Source organism: Cebidichthys violaceus, unplaced genomic scaffold (genome assembly GCF_023349555.1).
Source record: "Cebidichthys violaceus isolate CVI_PGR_0920_01 unplaced genomic scaffold, fCebVio1.0.p SCAF_4, whole genome shotgun sequence".
In the NCBI taxonomy this organism is placed as follows: Eukaryota; Metazoa; Chordata; class Actinopteri; order Perciformes; family Stichaeidae; genus Cebidichthys; species Cebidichthys violaceus.
The window spans coordinates 6,623,289-6,641,904 of record NW_027176594.1 but is presented as its reverse complement, the minus strand read 5'-3'; the positions used below and the strand labels follow the sequence as shown (position 1 = coordinate 6,641,904).

The window sequence follows — 18,616 nt, the reverse complement described above, 5'->3', positions numbered from 1 at the left end:
TGTTATACATTGAACTTAGTGCTGAAGAAGAGGGTAGACCATAACAGAACATTTTGCTCCTTCTAATTAATTACAGTTTTGCGGCGTCAATTCAAAATAATTGAATTGATGATGCTTATTCTGTTGTGCTTAAACATCTTGTACTTGCAGAATCGCGAGGTAAGCAAATGACGTTGAATCAATAATTACTTTTTTTCTTCTTTTTTTTCTGTTCATACAGAACAGATACATAGGGCTTTGCGTGCCCTACTTACTTCAAAGCGCTTTAACACTACATGTCATCATTCACCCATTCACACCCATTCATGATGGCAGGGGCTTCCATGCAAGGTGCCACCTGCCCATCAGGACTATCCAACATTCATACAACATTCACACGCCAATATGAACATCTGGTTTTGTGATTGTTTTGGCCAAATCTTACAATATTATCTTGATAAATGTTCAACTTAATTGAAATATCTGAGTTATCATTTATTATTGAGGTCTCTTAAGCCACCTTTTAAAAACATTTTCAATACATAGTTTTCAGTTTATATTCCAGATATGTCACTATAATTCACAACAAATACTCTGTGATAAGGGGAACCGTTTTGTTGCCATGATAAATGAGAGGGTTGGAGAGGCTCTCTGTTGTGCTTGTTTTCGGTTGTTTTGACAAGTTCAGTGAACTGAAACGATGTGAAAAGGCAGAGGGTCTCCATTTAGACACTTTGGCATATTACAACACATACCGTATTGGTTTAGGGGTAATACTTCATTTTACAAGTCCGTCCAAAGAATGTCTTCTAATAATCTGTTGACATTAGTTTTTATTTCCTGCTACGTTGTTTCATACTAATTATGGGGTTAATAGACAGGTTTTTTTTTTATGTCCAGAAAAAAATCTTTGAAAGAACAGAAATTAACAACTAAATTGAATTAATATATTAAATGTACTGCAAACCAAACACTATCTTCTGTGCTCAGTATCGGATTACACCATTCATTCCAGGAATCTTATGAATTTTAATATCAGTTCCTTTAAGGGAAATTATAGCAAACTATGGGATCGGAAAATAAAGGGTTGCCAGTTTAGGTTTGCTGGCATTTTCATTTTTGATTTATTCATCAATTTGTGCCTATCCAAAGCTAAAAGTTGTTCTTTTTTGTTTTTGACATGAACTCATTATCAAAATTGACATTTATAGAAATGTCTTTTAATTGACTAATAAATTGGTTGACAAATAATTTTAACCATACCAGCATTGATTCAGATTTTCATTGTGATAGTTTATCTAAAAGTGTGAAACATGTTGATGTGATACTCTGCGTGTCAAGGTAGTACTTGGATGTACCTGGAAGAGCAAAACGGATGTCTCTGTTTGGTTGTATGCCCGTTTTGCAACAAAACCGTACAGACAAATTAGGTATGTGCCCTGACCTGTAAGGGGGACCATGGGAGTTCCATAATTATGCAGACCTCTCGCCTACAGCTACGTCTGGTCATGTTTTGACAGACATTCCAAAGCTGTTGAAGGATGTGGAGTGAGAGTTTTTTTCCTCTCGTGTTTGTCTTCATTAGCTTTCGTTTTTCTTGTCATCACAGTCTTACGCAAACACAACTGCTGTTGTGTAAGCAGAATTTTGTTGGAGCTTTCAGAATTGTGAATGTTTTTTTTGTTTTTTTTCTACTTCAAGCCTACTCAACAAGATTATATTTAGTTGCTGCTCTGTGTTTGGATGTGCAGCCTCAAACCTTTTTAAATACTTCACAGCACAATTGCAGCTATCTTGTGTGGTGTTGCAGCTTTCAGGAATGTTCCTCAGAGTATTTACACTGCCAGAAAAGGACTGTGAATTTAGATTTCTCTTCTGTTGTTAATTAAGGTCAACATTCGGCAGAAAGTTCATTTCCTCATGCTTCGGTCCGCAGTTTTTCATGATGAAGAACGTGTTGTCAAATGCAAACTTCTCTGCACCGGTGCATACACTCTCTAGTGCCAACAAGCCATTTCAAATTTCTAATTATGGCAACGACATTGCAAGATGCCTGCAGTAGTCAATGCCAAGGTAGAACTAAAACAGTGCCAGCAAGATATTGCAGCCATTCCTGAAAGCAGGAAAGCGTGCCAGAACCTTGTCACATAAAAATATATGTTCCAAAGAGTTTAGGTGCCTTAAACTCTTTGGAACTGTACTAAATCAATTTGTGTCCCTTTACAAAAATGAATGCCATGCAATGCAAATCCAGCACTGAAGAGACAATTTCATTTGATAGAAAACTGTTTTTCCTTTCGTACTTTCACATCGAGTAGCAAGTGCACACACCAACAAACTCCAATGAATTGATGGAAAACATTAAACATTTATTCACAGCTCATTGGCCCATTTTGTCTTGTTTCGAAGGTAGTCAAAGAAAAATTTTGAAATATGTTCTACTTAAAAGGACCATTGTGTATTTACTGACTAAGTAAGTAAGCACAAGTGTGTAATTAGATTTTTAATGTTGTAATGTTGCCGCTATATACACTGTTACCTTATTGGGTTTAAAGAGTTAACTGATTATCAGGGTCATGCATTGTAGACATGCTTTTATTTTTTTTAAATTTAAGGAATCTTGAGAGATTTTTTCATAGGGAAAGTCACGATTTTATGAAGTAAGGTTCTTCCCTGTTTTTCTAAGACAGTGCCATAATATGTGCCATGTTTTTAAGCCTTTAGTTTTCCTTGCATTTGCATTTGTCAATATTTTAGTAACCCATCATACCTTTGTTACTGTGCTCCAGGCAGTTTGTTTATCCAGTGGTAAGGGGCACACCTTCGCTCTTTATTTTGTTTGCTCAGTTTACCCCTGCAGAGCCCGTGTGTGCAGTTAACAGCACTTAGGGAACAGCATTTTACACTCTTCCAGCCACATAAAGGAAATAAAGCATACTCTCTCACACCACGCAGTTTAACAGGAGTTGCGGCCAGCCATTCAATTGGCGCATGGCAAGTTCACATACCGTAGTCAACGTATGAATTTAAAATCTAATTCAGCAGTTACAAAAACACTGTGCTGCTGCAGAAGTCAGGTGTTAACAGGTTAAATTTTAAAGCTAGTAAGCTTTACTTTTAATCTCCTCAGTCCTGCTAAGAGCTCCCACACCACTTGATTTTATGAGACGCTGCATTGTTCTGAACAGCTGCCAAGATGAGAAAACATTGTTTTTGATCCTCCAAAGGACAGGCAAACTTATCCTTTTGTGAACTGACACACTGGCACATTCATGACTACTTTATCAGGATCCAGGCATTCAAACATGAGATGATTAGATGAGCTGCAGAAGTCAGGCTGAGAAGATAATGATCCACCACACCTTCCTGTTTCTACACTCATACACATAGCGTGCCCCTTTGCTTTTATGAGCAAATAGATCAGGAGTGCTTGGATACGGCCTGATTGTATACGAAACTAAATGCAAAGGTTTAATCTGCAAAGAAATCTTGCTTACTTCAGATGCAATACGTGCACACGTCTCCTTTCCCAGTAGTGACCCTTTTCAAAGTTTCTTCTTGATTTATTGACCTGCGCTTTCACTAATTTGTTTTCATTAAATTGGCTATAAGGTGTAAAATAAAATATGAGCTCATTAGAAAATTATTAGACTTGACTTTTTCTGATCACCACATCAAAGGATAAGGAGTCACATTCATACTACTAACTACATAGAGTATATATGTATTGTAAAATACTAGCTACTAAATAGATTTTGACAGTCAATATTATGTCATAAAATGTGTTAATATTCTACACGAACAGCTGCCCAAAACTGTTTTCTATTTATTATGGAAAGCTCAAAGCAGTATTCTATATCAGCCTGAATCGAGATGATTGTAATTTTACCATTTTGCAACACCTGCTATGGATAAAGACTTTTTGAAAATAAATAAAAGTGGCAATCCTAATTTGTGCTTTATATTCATTAACAACTCACATATGAATGTATAGAATTTCTCTGCAACATGAGTTGTTTTATGACCGTCCTTTCAGGCTCGCTATCTTCTAACATGACACCCTGCGACACCGTACTTCCTGGTGGTTGACAGATGACTCTGTCTGGGACATTTCTGTGGTAAACATGTCTGGAGATGCTTTTCATCCAGGAATTTATTTCCTCCTTGACTGCAAAATGCGTAACATGAGCCCACAGATAACTCCTATAGGTTGCTGGACACTTTTCGGTCTGTGTAAATCTGGTGTTCACAGTTTAGACAGAGATGTGGAAACTTTCTAGTCTCTAGCATTGTATTACCGCACACTTTTTATGTAACATGCTCAGCCTAACACAAGAGCTGGTACTTTCTCTGTTCAAAGAACCCGTGTACTGTTGTGAACACGTAATAAGTTTGTCCTTAAATATAATTCCACCCCCACTCTTTCAAATGCAATTTCCTGAAAACAATTTCCCCTATATTCTGACCAGTATGCCAATAACTACAGTCGGCAATCAATTCTCTAAACAAACATAAAATCCAAATGAGCAACTCAAAATATTGAAGTCATAAATTTAACAACATAATCTAAAGTAGAATCTTAGACCAGTCCTCCTCATGTTTGCTGTTTAAACCAGCATATCCTCTGAAATATGTTAGCTGTCGGATCCTGCAGAGCCCAAACAGAGGCCCCCTGTACCACAGCAATGTGTTTACATTCTAATCTGTGTGATGGACCTGCTTGATAAGACTCTGGGCACTTCTGCAGCATCAGGGGGAAAAAGGGAGAGCTCAGGAAAACTAATTTTTTTACTTACTGGTTCTGTCATATCTGGCTTTGTGCCAGTAATTATTCCTGATGGAATGATGCCCATGCCCCTGTTCATAAACAACAGCATCAGATTATTCTGCTTTTGGACTGTGGAAGGAGATTAAACTCAAACATCTCTCAGGAGAAAACTCCTGAGCCCCAGATGACAACCAATTTAACATGCTAACAGAGGAGGTCAAGGAAACATAACATGGAAGAACTGCAAAGGAAAGCTAGAATTTTGGTTGGCTAATATGTATGATGGAAATATGTAAATCTCTTTCAGCTGCAGGCACATATAAATAGCCACAGAATATTGTAATTATATTGTGTTGAATTGCAATGCAGGCAACAAAACCTAGTCTGTACTTCCGTGTACACTGCAAATATTTGTTGATAATTCTTCTGCTGTTCACCCCTTTAAACAGTTTTATGAGATAATACCATTCTTTCTCAGTGCAGCTTCCCTTGTTTCAGATTTTGTTAGGAAATGAGAAATTTGGATTGGAAACAAGTAAAAGAATCTTGACACGCTGGTGGTTTTATTGGTTTAGCTTGTTGTAAGAAAATAACATTTTACTATTCAATAACTGTTGGCCAAACATTGCTTCTTCTTTGCCAGTACGCTCCACTGTAATTGTCTGTCTAATACAAACAGAGGATTATATTCCATGATGCCAAGTTTCAGTTTGAAAAGAGTCTTTGGCCCTGTTTACACTTGTCTTGTCAATGCGACTTTTGTCACCCAATCATGCCAGGACGCATTAACTGTCAAGACTGTCTGCTCCGAGATTGGATCTCGCTCGCATTGGGATCCTATCAGCTAGACAGCATACCGAGGTGGCTTGGATCGCATTGAGTTCAGATCTCAGTGAGGTGTGGAAAGCATGTGGGCAAAATCCAGACAATTTATCAAACATAGGTCTTACATCATCTTTATCCACAGCATTGGGGCTCAGTGGTAGAGCAGGGTCTTTCTTCAATCAGAGTATCGGCGGTTCGATCCCCAGCGCCGCTAGTCAATGTCAATGTGTCCTCGGGCAAGACACTGAACCCCAAATTGCTCCTGCAGGCTGTTCCGGGGTATGAATGTTACTTAGTCCTGATGGGCAGGTGGCACCTTGCATGGTAGCCCCTGCCATCAGTGTGTGAATGGGTGTGCATGTGGGCAAAATCTAGACAATCTATCAAACTTAGGTCTCGCATAATCCTCCCCCCACATGGGAGTTCCTCTCCCAAGCGAGCGCAAAAGCGAAGAGAGGAGAAAATGTGTCGAGTGTGGACACACACACACACACACACACACACACACACACATGCGAAAACACAGCTGAGTTCTAAGTGTAGCCATGGCCTTTAAATCCAGCTTTTTGTAGTCCTTCATTTCCTGTAACATGGTCTAAGACGTTTAACTTGATGTTGTCTCAGTTGTCACCCTCTCAGTGGTAATTTATGCATGATTATAGTACACTTGGCTTGATGCAAAAAAAGATAATGTCGGACTAATTGCTGAAACATTGTAGCTCCTCCATAGTCTTGTACAGTGTGATGTGAGTAATGACAGAAGGAGAGCTAATGTCCACCTGTCAACAACTTGTCTTGCTACTGGATCATTTGGGCTGGGCTAGATGACAGTTGCAGGTAGTTTCTGCCACACTTGTGATTGCTGCGTCTGTTTATAAAGTGGCTGGCAGACTGTAACCCCCCAAAAAATCACTGTGCAGATGGGCCTCTCTCCTTTTGAGCTCTTTGTGAATTACATGGTCTGTGATTGTTTTTCTCTTGCGAGTTCGAGCTGGGATCAAAAAGATGTTTGTTCCGTTTCATTTGAGTCTTTTGAGCTTCATTTTGATGCAGTTGTGGTATTTGTTGTCATTGAGGCTAATAATAGATGACACTTAACAGCTTGTTGTCAAGCTGGCAACATTGGCCTCATGTAATTATTTTGATGGGGTGGCCAAACTTTTTTGATTGTGGGCCATACACAAAAAATATAATAGGAGTCACTAGCCAAACAATAGTGAATGTGTAGTTTTCAACCAGTTACATTGCAGGAAAATGGTTCTAGACCACGAAACCCAATGTGCCATCAAGATACTGTAACTGCACAGCAATACACAACAGTTTAGCTATTGACATAACAAAAGTATGTATCGTTAAAACAGGCCAAATTCCTATATTGTTTTCTGTTCATTCTTCTTAAAAGATTGCGATGCAAATTCAAATCTCAATTGTAATTCTGTAGGTCAAGTATTTAGATATAACAAACAGAACCATCAGAAATGGTAAAATAGCATTTTCTGTTCCAAGAGGTTAAGAAATCATTTTACAAAATGTAGTTGACATCTAGTGTTTAAACTAGGAAGTTCAATGTACGTACAGTGCAATGTATTAGAAATATGCTCAAGCTATATTCAAGTTTAATTTTTAAAACTGTAGCTTGGCCACCTCAGGGATAGGGAGACCATCCTTCAAACAAATGGCCTGGTGGCCTGATGTCCAGCATTGATAAATAACTTCCCTGCCTTGGCGACTAATACTGGGACATTGATAACTGTGACAGCTGCTTTGAATTTATTTCGTACTTGAAGGTTGACAGGGCTACCTGCAGAGGATCACAGTGAAAGTTCACATACACACAGTCGCTCACAAGCCACTGATGGCCCTTCCTGTAGTGCCACCAGCAGGATTACCTTTTTGGGTTTTGCTTGAATTCCTCGAGAACTACTAGATCCTGGGTAGCCAACATGGTGCCCGTGAGCCCCTGGTGGCCCAGGCACGTTCTTTAAATAGCATGAGTCACGGAAGAGTAAAGTTTTTTTTTTAACCCTGATGGATTGGCACACAATTTTCTAAATACTAGAAAAATAACATACACCAAGGGGAGTAGTGAGGAGCTGATCACTAGAAGTAGACTTGGAAGCTAGAAGTGCGACACACTCTGCCACCATGTGCATTTATTTTTTATCAAGATAACATTCTTTAAGATCAACAATCATAGCAAGACACGGGCACTGATATGTTTAATAAGCCACACCCTAAAAAACCATTTGATGGTGATTAGATAATCATGCTCCACCATTGAGTGGAGAAAATACAATCAAAAGGCCTTCAGTGAATCAAAGTAGGTTGACATTGGCGGAAGTTCCTGTGTCATACTATAATTGTTGATCTTTAAAAAGGCCTGAGGGCCGAATCGTCAACTGAATAAAACACAATTTTGCCCAAACATTCATTGTTTCCACTTTCCAGACGATAAGTCCTAAAGACTTTAATGATCCCCTGACTTGTTATCTAGTACTTGTGTTTAGTTTTTATAGCAAATGTTAGCAGTCTAACAAGCTGAACTAAGATGGTGAACATGATCAACATTATACTTGCTAAATGTTAGCATGTTCGTATTTAGCAAAAATGTGTGTTTTAGCTGTCTAAATTTAACCATAACGTGACAACAGTCTATTTGCCATATATAGAAGTGTTTTGCTTTAACTTAAAACTGTTGTAGTGTTATTGCTGGTAGCAGTTTTAATAAATAATAATTAATTAATATCAAAATATGTAATGGTTATTAACAACTCAATTATGAATCATAAACCCATAAATTGGTACAAAAAGAATGATATACTCATAAGACATCATTAATATAAGTTAGAGAATTTAACTTTAGACTAAATTTAGGATGCCAACCAATTTTGGAAAAATAGAGTTTGGGTAGCACCAGGGAAGATTTTGAAGCAATTTTGTATTAGTTTTAATTTAAATTTAATTTAGATCTTTCGGTCTAAAGCTTATGGATCTGTTTTATGAATATTTCTATCCAAGATTATTTTATTATCTATATATAACTGTATTGTTTTCACCTAACGGTTGTGATGGAACGATGGGAGGTTAAGCTGTTTGGAGTGGTGGCTGTTCTTAAGTGGACATCTTGTTGGATAATAGTAGTTTGTTTGAATTGCATTCTTCCATCTCTCGCTCTGTGGCAGTTCGGCTTTCTCTGGTATCCTCATCTCCATATCGCTCTCTTTCTCAGCAGGATGCTGAATCATCGTATCACCCCCTTTGTAGCTGCGGGGGTCGTTATGGCATCTTTGCCAGTTTCTTTTTCTCAACAGCTGCTGGAACAAATCTTCAGCACGTTGGTGCATCGCAGGTCAGAGCTGCATGGCACATTAGACGGCACAGGATGGCCGTAGTCGACGAGTCAGGAACACAAGGCCAGAGAAGAGGTAGAACCGTCAGAGCCGCGAGGGAGAGCTCTGGCGTGCAGGATTCACAGTTATCAAATATTTGTTGTATTTTAGAAACTTTCTTCTCAGGTCGGCCGGAGGTCCCCTCAGCTTGTGTAGATGTTTCGGCTCGCAGTGAGCCTTCGAGCCCGCCTCCCTCACCTCCCGGGGGGGGGGGGGATCAGAGATCACCCTTCACCCTTTAATGGTTTACAAATAAAGTTCAGGTACATGTTATTTTGCATCAAGACTCAGATGTGTCTCTGTGTCCTATCCTATCTGCTCCTCAGGGATGTAGATGCTCATAAAACGAGAAAGGTGATGTCATAAAACCCTCTGTGAGTTTATCCAGGCGCGTGGTATTGAGAGTCCGACCACTTAGTGCCCTATGGGTTGTGAGAGCAGTTCCTGAAAGGAGTCTATTAGTTAAGATTTGGGAACAACCCAAGTAACGAAGTGTGGTGGAAAAAATGCAGACATTGAACATTCAGAAACCTCGTCATTGAACATAACTGAGCGTTTCACAGTCATCCACTATCAGCATTCTGTCTCGCAAGTAGTGTGTTGAAAGTCAATGCAGAGATCCTCCTGAGAGACGAGTGATTATGAAGTTTCATGAAGCTCATAGGGGGAGGTGCTTGTCTGCGAGTCGTGTCTGTGTGACCCTCTTTGCAAAGAAGCGATGTTTGAGCAATACCTTATGGGCTCATTACCTGGGCCCACAGCCTGTTAGGCAGTGAGCAGGGTCAACGGATACATCTAGTCTGGAACTTAATAGAATTGAGATGTGAATGAAGTAAGATTCACATTTACCAGCATCCATATTACCCCTCTTTTAGTTATGTGACATATAGCCTAGAATTTCCAGAATTCAATATTTGTTTTCATGTTGGGGTGTATTTCAAAAATACTGATACTTTTATTTGAGGAATCAAAGGAGAAATAAAGGAAATTTAAGAGAATAAGTAACACATTTTATGTCTTTTTTTCCCTGAGGTGTCTGCTATAAAACTTTAAGTGAATTATATTGCAGGAAGATCCACTTTGTTTTATTAGTTAACGTTTGGAATTCAAGAACATTTCAAGACATAATAAAATATTGAATTGGTTTTGTTAAGCCTATATGGAGCTGTTCAGTAATCTCTACAGTGTCTTTCCACTCTTGTTTTTCTTTTTACATCTTGAGTTTTTACCTCTACTCTGTTTGATACATACTTTAGAATTTTCATCTGAAATTGAGTCTATTAGATGCAATAAAGGCAACCCAGGGTGTGAACTTTTAAAAGCTCTCTCAGTATTATTCTTTTCCCTGAAACCACATCAAAAAAATGAAATTGAAAACAGGGATGTAGTTAGCTCTGCTGCTGCCACCCACTCAGTCCTATGTAGCTGATGGGTTTTACCTTAAGCTGTGTGGTGACCTTTCATCAAAGTCTTGTTTCAGTAGAAATACATCAAGATCAATGGAAAAGTTTTTTTAGAATACTGTATACACCTATTGCACTTGTGTAACTGACCTCAATCTATTGTAACTCTGCACTCAGCCCATATGACCAACTCTGGGAATGTGCCTGATTCACTTGCTGCCTTTAAACACCGCAGATCTCAAACACAAGCTTTCCTTCTTAAGCATAAAACATGTTTTGCACATGCACACTCACAGCTACGACAACAAATCAAAGTTCACAGTGATAGTTTAAAAAATATAGATATTTGGCAAAACCCTATAAATTTAAGATTTTGGTCAAAGCAAATGGCTATTATCAATTGTTTTGTATTAGCAATGGATCACATGACTACTTGTATGTGAAAGTGTCCACATATAATTATCACTCAACTCTGCAGTTCCCCTCAGCTCTGTGAAGTTATACGGTGTCTTTCAGCACATTGTTTTGAATATCAGGCCCACATCTTCAAAGTAAACTTGAACTAAACTAAACATAATTTACAAATCATTCAATTGTTTTTTTCCAGAATATTTGCAATTTGCGCTAGTTTTACAGAAATGTATAGAAACGGTCTGGCTAATAGACATTATATACTTTGTGTGTGTGTGTGTGTGTGGACACACACACACACACACACACACACACACACACACACACACACACACAATCTCTTCATAATATATAAATGTTTATGTTTACTCATGTTCAGCTTTGTCGTCCTTGTTTTTAGCTGTTGTTTAGCTGTTGAAACAAAAACAGAATCAAATTCCTAGTATGTGTGCTCGTTACCTGGCCAATAAAGCGGATTCTAAATTACTGATTTAGACTCTCACAGCCCTCATAGCATCGTTTTCATCCGCAGCAGACAGCTGTGTTCAGCAAATAGACCTGCTAAGTATCACCAATTCAAATGAACCCTAATGTTGCTTCATGTCTGTTAGATTGCAATATCAATTTGATAAGATAAAGTTGATTTGGCGAAGTGTTACAGCCCCCAAATGCAAAAAAAAGAAGAATAAAAAATCCAATCATTGCAGGTTTAAAGTGTTGATCTGCACTGTTTCATTGTTAGGTTATTCCATTTGTCCACACTGAACCACATCTTTGATTCTATTTTTATTTCTGCCCACTCGATATTGCAATTGTGTAAAGATGCATCGAAAGGCCTCTATGCTGAAGCCCCTCTGGAGCTGCAGATACATAGCAGTGCCTGCTCCCATGTGAGCTACTCATCCAAATGGAGAACAGAATCTTGTCAATGACATCCCTGCTGTTTTTCTGTATTTAAATTCATCCCTCACTTTCTTCATTGTGCTGTCCCCACAACTGGGATCAGCTCAATAACAGCCTAAATAATGACGCTATGGAATGTACTCGTCGGTGGAATGAAAAGTCCCTTTCCCTCTCTACCCTCCCCTGTTGTCGTATATACAAAGCAGTGTGAGCAGGAACGTGAGGGAATAATATTTTTCTGTTTGTGGATACGAGGGTGTGACTGTGGGGCAAATGAAACACTCATCACTCTAGATTTATGGACCAGAGACGACATAGGCACAGCGTGTCAACGGCTCACTGCCGATGTGGTGTGCTCGCAGACGGGTAATGAAGATGCAGGAGACTGAAATGTGCTTTGAGTTAATGGGGTACATACTGCTCTCACAGCAGCAGAAAGTTCTGCCACAAACAAGGAGGACACTTTTTGGCTGGAAGGCTTGCTTTTGATTAAGTTGAAAGATTGTTTGCTCTCCCTAGTTGGCGAATTGGCTGGAAACATCATCTGTGTACTATAACCATTACCTGAAATGGCTGGTTGTAAATCAAAATGTGAACAGTTGTGGGGAGAGGATTGTTTACTCTCTGACAACAGAGAAAAGCAGACAAAGTAATAAATGTATGGTGGGATTTTCTTTTTTTGTTGTTGTTTTGTTTATTGACTGGAACCAACCTAGCTACAAAATATATTTTTATAATCATAACCAAATTCCTTCATGTTTAATAGGTTTTCATCTAATATTTTTTTTTCTCTCCTTTTAGTTGACTTTCCTGATTAGTTGCCTGGAAAAACCTTTTGCTTTCTACTTGGGCTCTTTTGCAGGGAAAATGTCAAATATCCGCTCAGTCAGGAAGAGGCAACAGCTGAACAACCTGGTCGCCATGGTTACGGAGCTAGCCAGGCCCGGACACACCATCGTGGATTTCTGCAGCGGAACGGTAACTGTATTCATCCATCGGTCAAGCCACGCATGCATATTTATCACCACACCTGATGGCCACATTAGGCTGCTGCTCCATGAGGAACTCATATTCCCTGATGTTTTTCTTGCCTCTTTAAATTATTTTTGTTGTTGGAGGGTGTACACAGACAGAATGGTTATTACATTTAAATGAAAATGCTCAGAGCGGTAGCGCTTCATGACATGAGGGTCAATACTTGGTTGGAAAGGGTAGCACTAATCATACCTCCACAGATGCCCCATTGATGCATGCTTTCTCTTTCTTTGTGCTGTGTCTCAGGGCCATGTCGGGATTGTTCTGGCTCACACACTTCCAGATTGCCAGGTAACGTGTGTGTGTGTGTGTGTGTGTGTGTGTGTGATCATTAAATTGTGTTGGTCCGACAACATGAGCATTTTGAAGACTTGACTTTGGTAACTTTGAACAGACATTTATCATTCTTTTTGACATTTTAAAAATGAAGAGATCTGTAGATAAACCAATACATCTATTATTAATAAGTGATGATTATTAATCATGAAATGCATCCCTACAATCATCATATAATATAGTTTAGTCATGTTGTGTTTTGTCCGATTATTTTGCTTTTTACTTTTTTTAAATCTAAGAAAGGTCCTCCTATGATCTCATCTGTCTGTCACTTTAATGAGGCTGTGTTTTTGTTCATTTTGAGAGCTTATATATATATATTATATATATATTATATTTATATATTATATATATATATATATTATATATATATATATATATTATATATATATTTATATATATAATATATTTATATATATATATATTATATATATATATATATTTTGAACATTGCTTAATGTTAGCACACATTTACACTGTATTATAACTCATTCCAGGTTATTTAACACATTTTCAATCATATGCAGCTGTGTTTTATTTTTTATTTTATTCCAGGTCATCCTCATAGAGAACAAAGAAGAGTCTTTGGTCAGGGCTCAGAGTCGTGGTGCTCAGCTCGGTCTGAAAAACATCGGCTTCATTCAGGCTAATTTGGACTACTTCACCGGACCGTTTCACATTGGGGTGAGTGTAACAATTATGTCTGCTATTGCCGATGTCGCTCTTGCCATTTAAAATTTAGTAAAATTAGCTCTCTTAGGAATCAAAAAGAAAAATAATTTAGCTACTGTTGTCCCGCTGTTGCATTTAGGGCTGTCCTCGACCAAAGAACTTCTTGGTCGCATAATATTTTTTTCTTGACTATTCGATTAGTTGATTTAATCTTCAGATATTGAAAAAAATAGTTTGACCACAAAGAATTACACACAAACACATTTAAAATCGTGTCTTTACCAGAGATGTGTTCATTAGTTTCTTGGAAATAAGTCATATAGCATGAGAAAACCTTAAAAAACGACTAAACAACCAACTTAGTCGACAAAGACCAAAACTACCAATTAGTTGACTAATCGACTAAGAAGGGTCAGCCCTAGTCATAGTAATCATCTTATTGAGCTACAAAGCTAACACAATGTGTACTTCAAGAATTCCATGACATTGATTTATTTTGCTGCATTGGAATTCTGTAACAGCCTTATCAACAGAGTAATCATCCAGTTCCATATTGCTTTAATTCATCAAGCATGCTGCTTGAAAGCATTGCTGTCAAAACAGTTTTCATAATTTGGCTTTCATGACATGCAACATTACCTTTTCCTTAAAATGTCAATCATGATAACTAAGACAATAACCCAGTGCTTCTCATTCCTGATGACACACTGAAACAGGAAAGTAAACACATTTTGATTTACTCCGCATAAATAATGCATTTCTTCCTACTCAATCACAACTGCGAGGTGCCTGAACGTTGTATTTTTAGTCTTAATACATTTTTTTATATTTTGGAGAAGCTCAGCCACACATCACATGGAGAGACATTTCACTCCCTCATCTTTTTTCCAGAAAGTGAAAATGCCATTGTGCTATTATTTTTATCAGCGCAGCTAGGTTGACTTTTCATTTCCTGAAGAGGAGCTTTTAATCAGAACCCTTTTAGTGCCCTGCACTTCAGTCAAGCAGTGTATGTCACTATCTCCTCTCTGATTATTGGAAAGCCAAAAGGTTGTTTTACCCGGAAAATAAAGGGCAAAGCTAATGTCAGCGTTCAGGGATCTCTTCAGTGAGGCTCGTCTTTCTTTGTTCTTGCTTACTACTACTATCCCTTTGGTTTGCTTTCAAAATCATTTTTGCCAAGATTTTTTATTAAGAGTTATGCTCTCATGACTTGAGGAGGTTGAGGAGTCTCTTTCGAAAAAGGAGGTGTAATCTTTGGAAAGTGTTTGTAATAAAAGTAGAAAAAGGGTTGTCAGCCATTTCCAGTTTTATGCAGTTAACTTGGCCGTGTCACCTTTTTACTTCTTAATTCATCACACGTTTATTTTACACCGATATATATATCTGCCAAGACTGCAGTTTGTGTTCTTTAAGCTTAAAGATCCAACTTAGTAAATGAGTTCAAGTCTGCACAGCTTACCTGCAACAACGGAATAAATATTTTACTAGCTTTCAAACTCTCTGTTTAATGGGGCTGAAACAATCTAAAATCAGCATTGGGTAGCACTCTCCTGTTGCAAGTGGAAAGCCCTTGCTAGTCCTTTTTTTTTTAAAACACCCACCTTCATCTGCAGAGCTCTTGACTCTTCAAACAGATAATTACTATCAATTTAGATCAAATGAGTTCTTAACTGTGGTTGTTTATTGGCTGTTTGAATCTGGCTGTGTCAGGCAAAACCAGCTCTTTGGGATTAAAAAACAACGTTCATCCCACCTAATGAAGAGTCTCTGAATTCCTGTTTCCAAACGGGGGACATTTTGCTCTCCGAGAGCATCTTTACCATCATCACTCTTGATTATTTGTGTGTCTCAGGTGTGTCTTCCCCCAAACATCTTCCAGCCGTGTGTCATAGCCCAGTTTCAGAAAAGCCAGCTGTTCTAGTAGCCTCACTTTAACTCTCTTTGGGACAAATAGGATTATATATGAACCTGCTGTAATTAGAAGCTATTGTTCCAGCATCGTCACTCCACTGAGACCCGTTCCACTTGGCAAGAAACAAACAACATAGATTATTCTTCTCTACAATATGTGGGTGTTTTGTTTTTTTTGTAGCCTAGTCAGAGAGTTTACACGCAGACACATGGATTTTCAATGAACAGTACAATTTATGTATGAAACAGGTGCATACGTTTGTACTTTTCTGCACTGCTTGAGATCCATCGCTCAACTTCGATGCGGCCTCAGCTGTTGCTTTGACTAAGCTTCTTCCTGCATGACACAGATATTCTTACCTGTAGGAGCCACCCATCACACTGGTTTTTAATCCTGTTATGTATTATACATGGTCCCATTTTTAGTCCCGCTCATTTAATCAGACTAATTAAGTTGAGGTGTCCCTATTCTTAGTCAATGTCTGCACTTCCTGTCTTCAATAGCATAACACCGGTGTTCGACTCGTAGCCTCTGCATACATATATATATATATATATAGTTTTTATTCTTCCTCTTCTCAAATAACTTTGAACACACACCTTGAAGGCAGGAAAAGTTGTGGAGCTTGAAGTTGATTTAGATTTGACTTCATCCAGGTCCATTACTGGTTCTGCTTTAGGGTCTGATTGTTTCCAATTGATTCCTGTCCTAGACTTCACCGCTTGTGTGACGAAAAGTGTACTTGCCGTTATTACTTTAAGCCTTATGTATCTAAGTTAACTATAAAGCGAAGCCTCTCTGTATTTGTGTACGTGGGTGTGTTCAGTATGTGGGTCCTTCGCATGTCTCAAGAACCATTCTTCTGATCTACTTCACACCTGGTGGCTGTATTGCTGGGGACCCAAGGATGCTTAGTGTCGATGTTGGTGCAGGTTGGACACGCAACACATTTACTAGTTTGCCTTTGAATAAACAAGCGAACAGGGCTCTCTGCAGCAGAGGTGGCGTGGCTGTAGAGCTCACTCTCATATCACTCTGTGTTACAACCTATACAATTGTATACAAATCACATCGTACGACTCACAAAAAATTAATCAATCTATCTGAGGAAATTATTAAAACTTAAGAAAATTAGGCCTAGGTTAGTTATAAAGAAATATCAAAGAAAATTACAATTTTAAATACATTTTTTTTTGTTCAACTGCCAGAGTTTGCTTGTTGTATGTTAGGAAGAAACAAATATTATTAAGTTCAAATAGAAGTGATCAATTAGTAATTTAAGGGTTCTAAGTCTTACATTTTTTTTAAGACACATAAGATTGTGTCTGTTCATCTCCAGTCGAATGCAATATCGTATCAGCATCCTTTGGGAGGAAAACTACACAAAACAAGGCACACATTCCAGAAACTCACAACATTTATGAAGTTCTGCTGATATTAAATTGTTATTGGTGTTGGTCCTGTTTTACTTGAATTGCTAGGTATCATTAAGAGTGATATCTTAATGAACTGCACATTTAAAACTCCAATGCGGCAAAGACAACGCTATTAAAAACTGCCTCATCACACCTCTCTATAACAGTATTGCAGTGCTGCAGAAGAGTGTGATGTTGATTAAGAAGAATTTTAGTCGGCGTTATTGCAGGAACTTGTTCTGTCTGAGGGATGTAATTACTTGAATAAGTGTGAATAATGAAGCCTCATTATTTCTGTGATGTGATTATTGAGAGGAAGATACAGATAGAAACAGCTTTTCCTCTCCCCAAAAGACTGATTAATCAAAGAACACCGTTTTATAAATGGCCCTTGGTCCTTTTGGTTGTTGCATATTGATATATGATTTATTCTTCCTAATCAAATGCATGAAATACTTTATGTCTATCGAATGGTTTAAATCAGCCTTGTATTTATTTTCATCCATTTTTAATTAGTATCCCACGTTACGTATTGGGCTGGGACATGACTTTATTAATAATGCCTAAACAGACAAAAGAAAGTCTTAGCCATTGATAAAGGAAGGATGCTTTGTTGATCAAGAATTGCAAATGCATAATGAATTATCAGAACATATCAGAATGTGTTTTATTTAAGTTTCTTTTGGATGAGTGGCTTTGTGCTTGTGTTAAATCAAGGCTAGAGGTTATGAAAAGTAATTAGGATTTACCACAGCATGACTAATGTGCAACATTAAGTAGCTGGAAAAGAGTGATGGTGTTACTTTGTTAATTATTTTTTCTTTAGATGTGTAGGATGTAACATCATGCAATCTCTGATATAGTCTCCTTCTCCTAATCAGCAGTCTGAAACATGCTGTTGAAAGAACATAAGCAAGGCTTTTTCCTGATCCCATGAATAAATGCAGGATAGAAAATTAGGTGTCAAATAGATGCAAGGCCATGCAGGTAATTGATGTTAATTTTCTGGGTTTTATTTTATATGCACAGTCCTTGTATAAATTCATGTTTAAATCAGTCCACATCTTTGTGAAGTGGAATAACGCAGATGAGAAGACTTGTTTCCTGGTGCAGTTTGTGAAATCACATGTACATTTCTTGTGTAGTTGTGAGCTGAAGGATTGCTGCAGCTGTCCAACTTCCAGGGAGCGCTTAAGCTCCTCTGAGAAATGTACCCCCCACCCATACATTTCAGTGAGTTCATGAGTGGGTTTGGCCGTGTTTAGAGAGTCTAGAGGGTATCTTCTCTAATCTTTTGTAGTTGCTGCCAAACTTGGCTCAGCCCTGTCCTGACTGAGTCTCTGTGGCACTGCTGTCAAGGCAACGTGCAGTAGATTTAGACTCCCGGACGCCAAGGGACAACTTTTTGTAAGACACAAATAGAAGTTTGGGGTGGCTGCTTGAGTTGGACAGGGTTAATTTCAATGTGCAAGTAGCTATTGTCACGTCAGACCGTTGATAATGCATTTTATGTGGACCATTAACAGAGAATCTATTTTGCTAATGTACGCCTGAGAGGAAATCAT

The 18,616-nt window shown here is 38.2% G+C and overlaps 1 protein-coding gene across 1 annotated transcript in view; it reads left to right on the top strand.

Annotated features, from left to right (window-relative positions):
• The window catches only part of gstcd (glutathione S-transferase, C-terminal domain containing), a 48,737-nt gene that overhangs the window by 21,115 nt on the left and 9,006 nt on the right, over positions 1-18,616 (top strand). Inside the window, exons 6-8 of the mRNA XM_068727290.1 lie at positions 12,541-12,656; positions 12,960-13,004; positions 13,605-13,733. Of these exons, the coding sequence (XP_068583391.1) occupies positions 12,541-12,656; positions 12,960-13,004; positions 13,605-13,733 (290 nt within the window). The remainder of the gene's footprint in view (positions 1-12,540; positions 12,657-12,959; positions 13,005-13,604; positions 13,734-18,616) is intronic.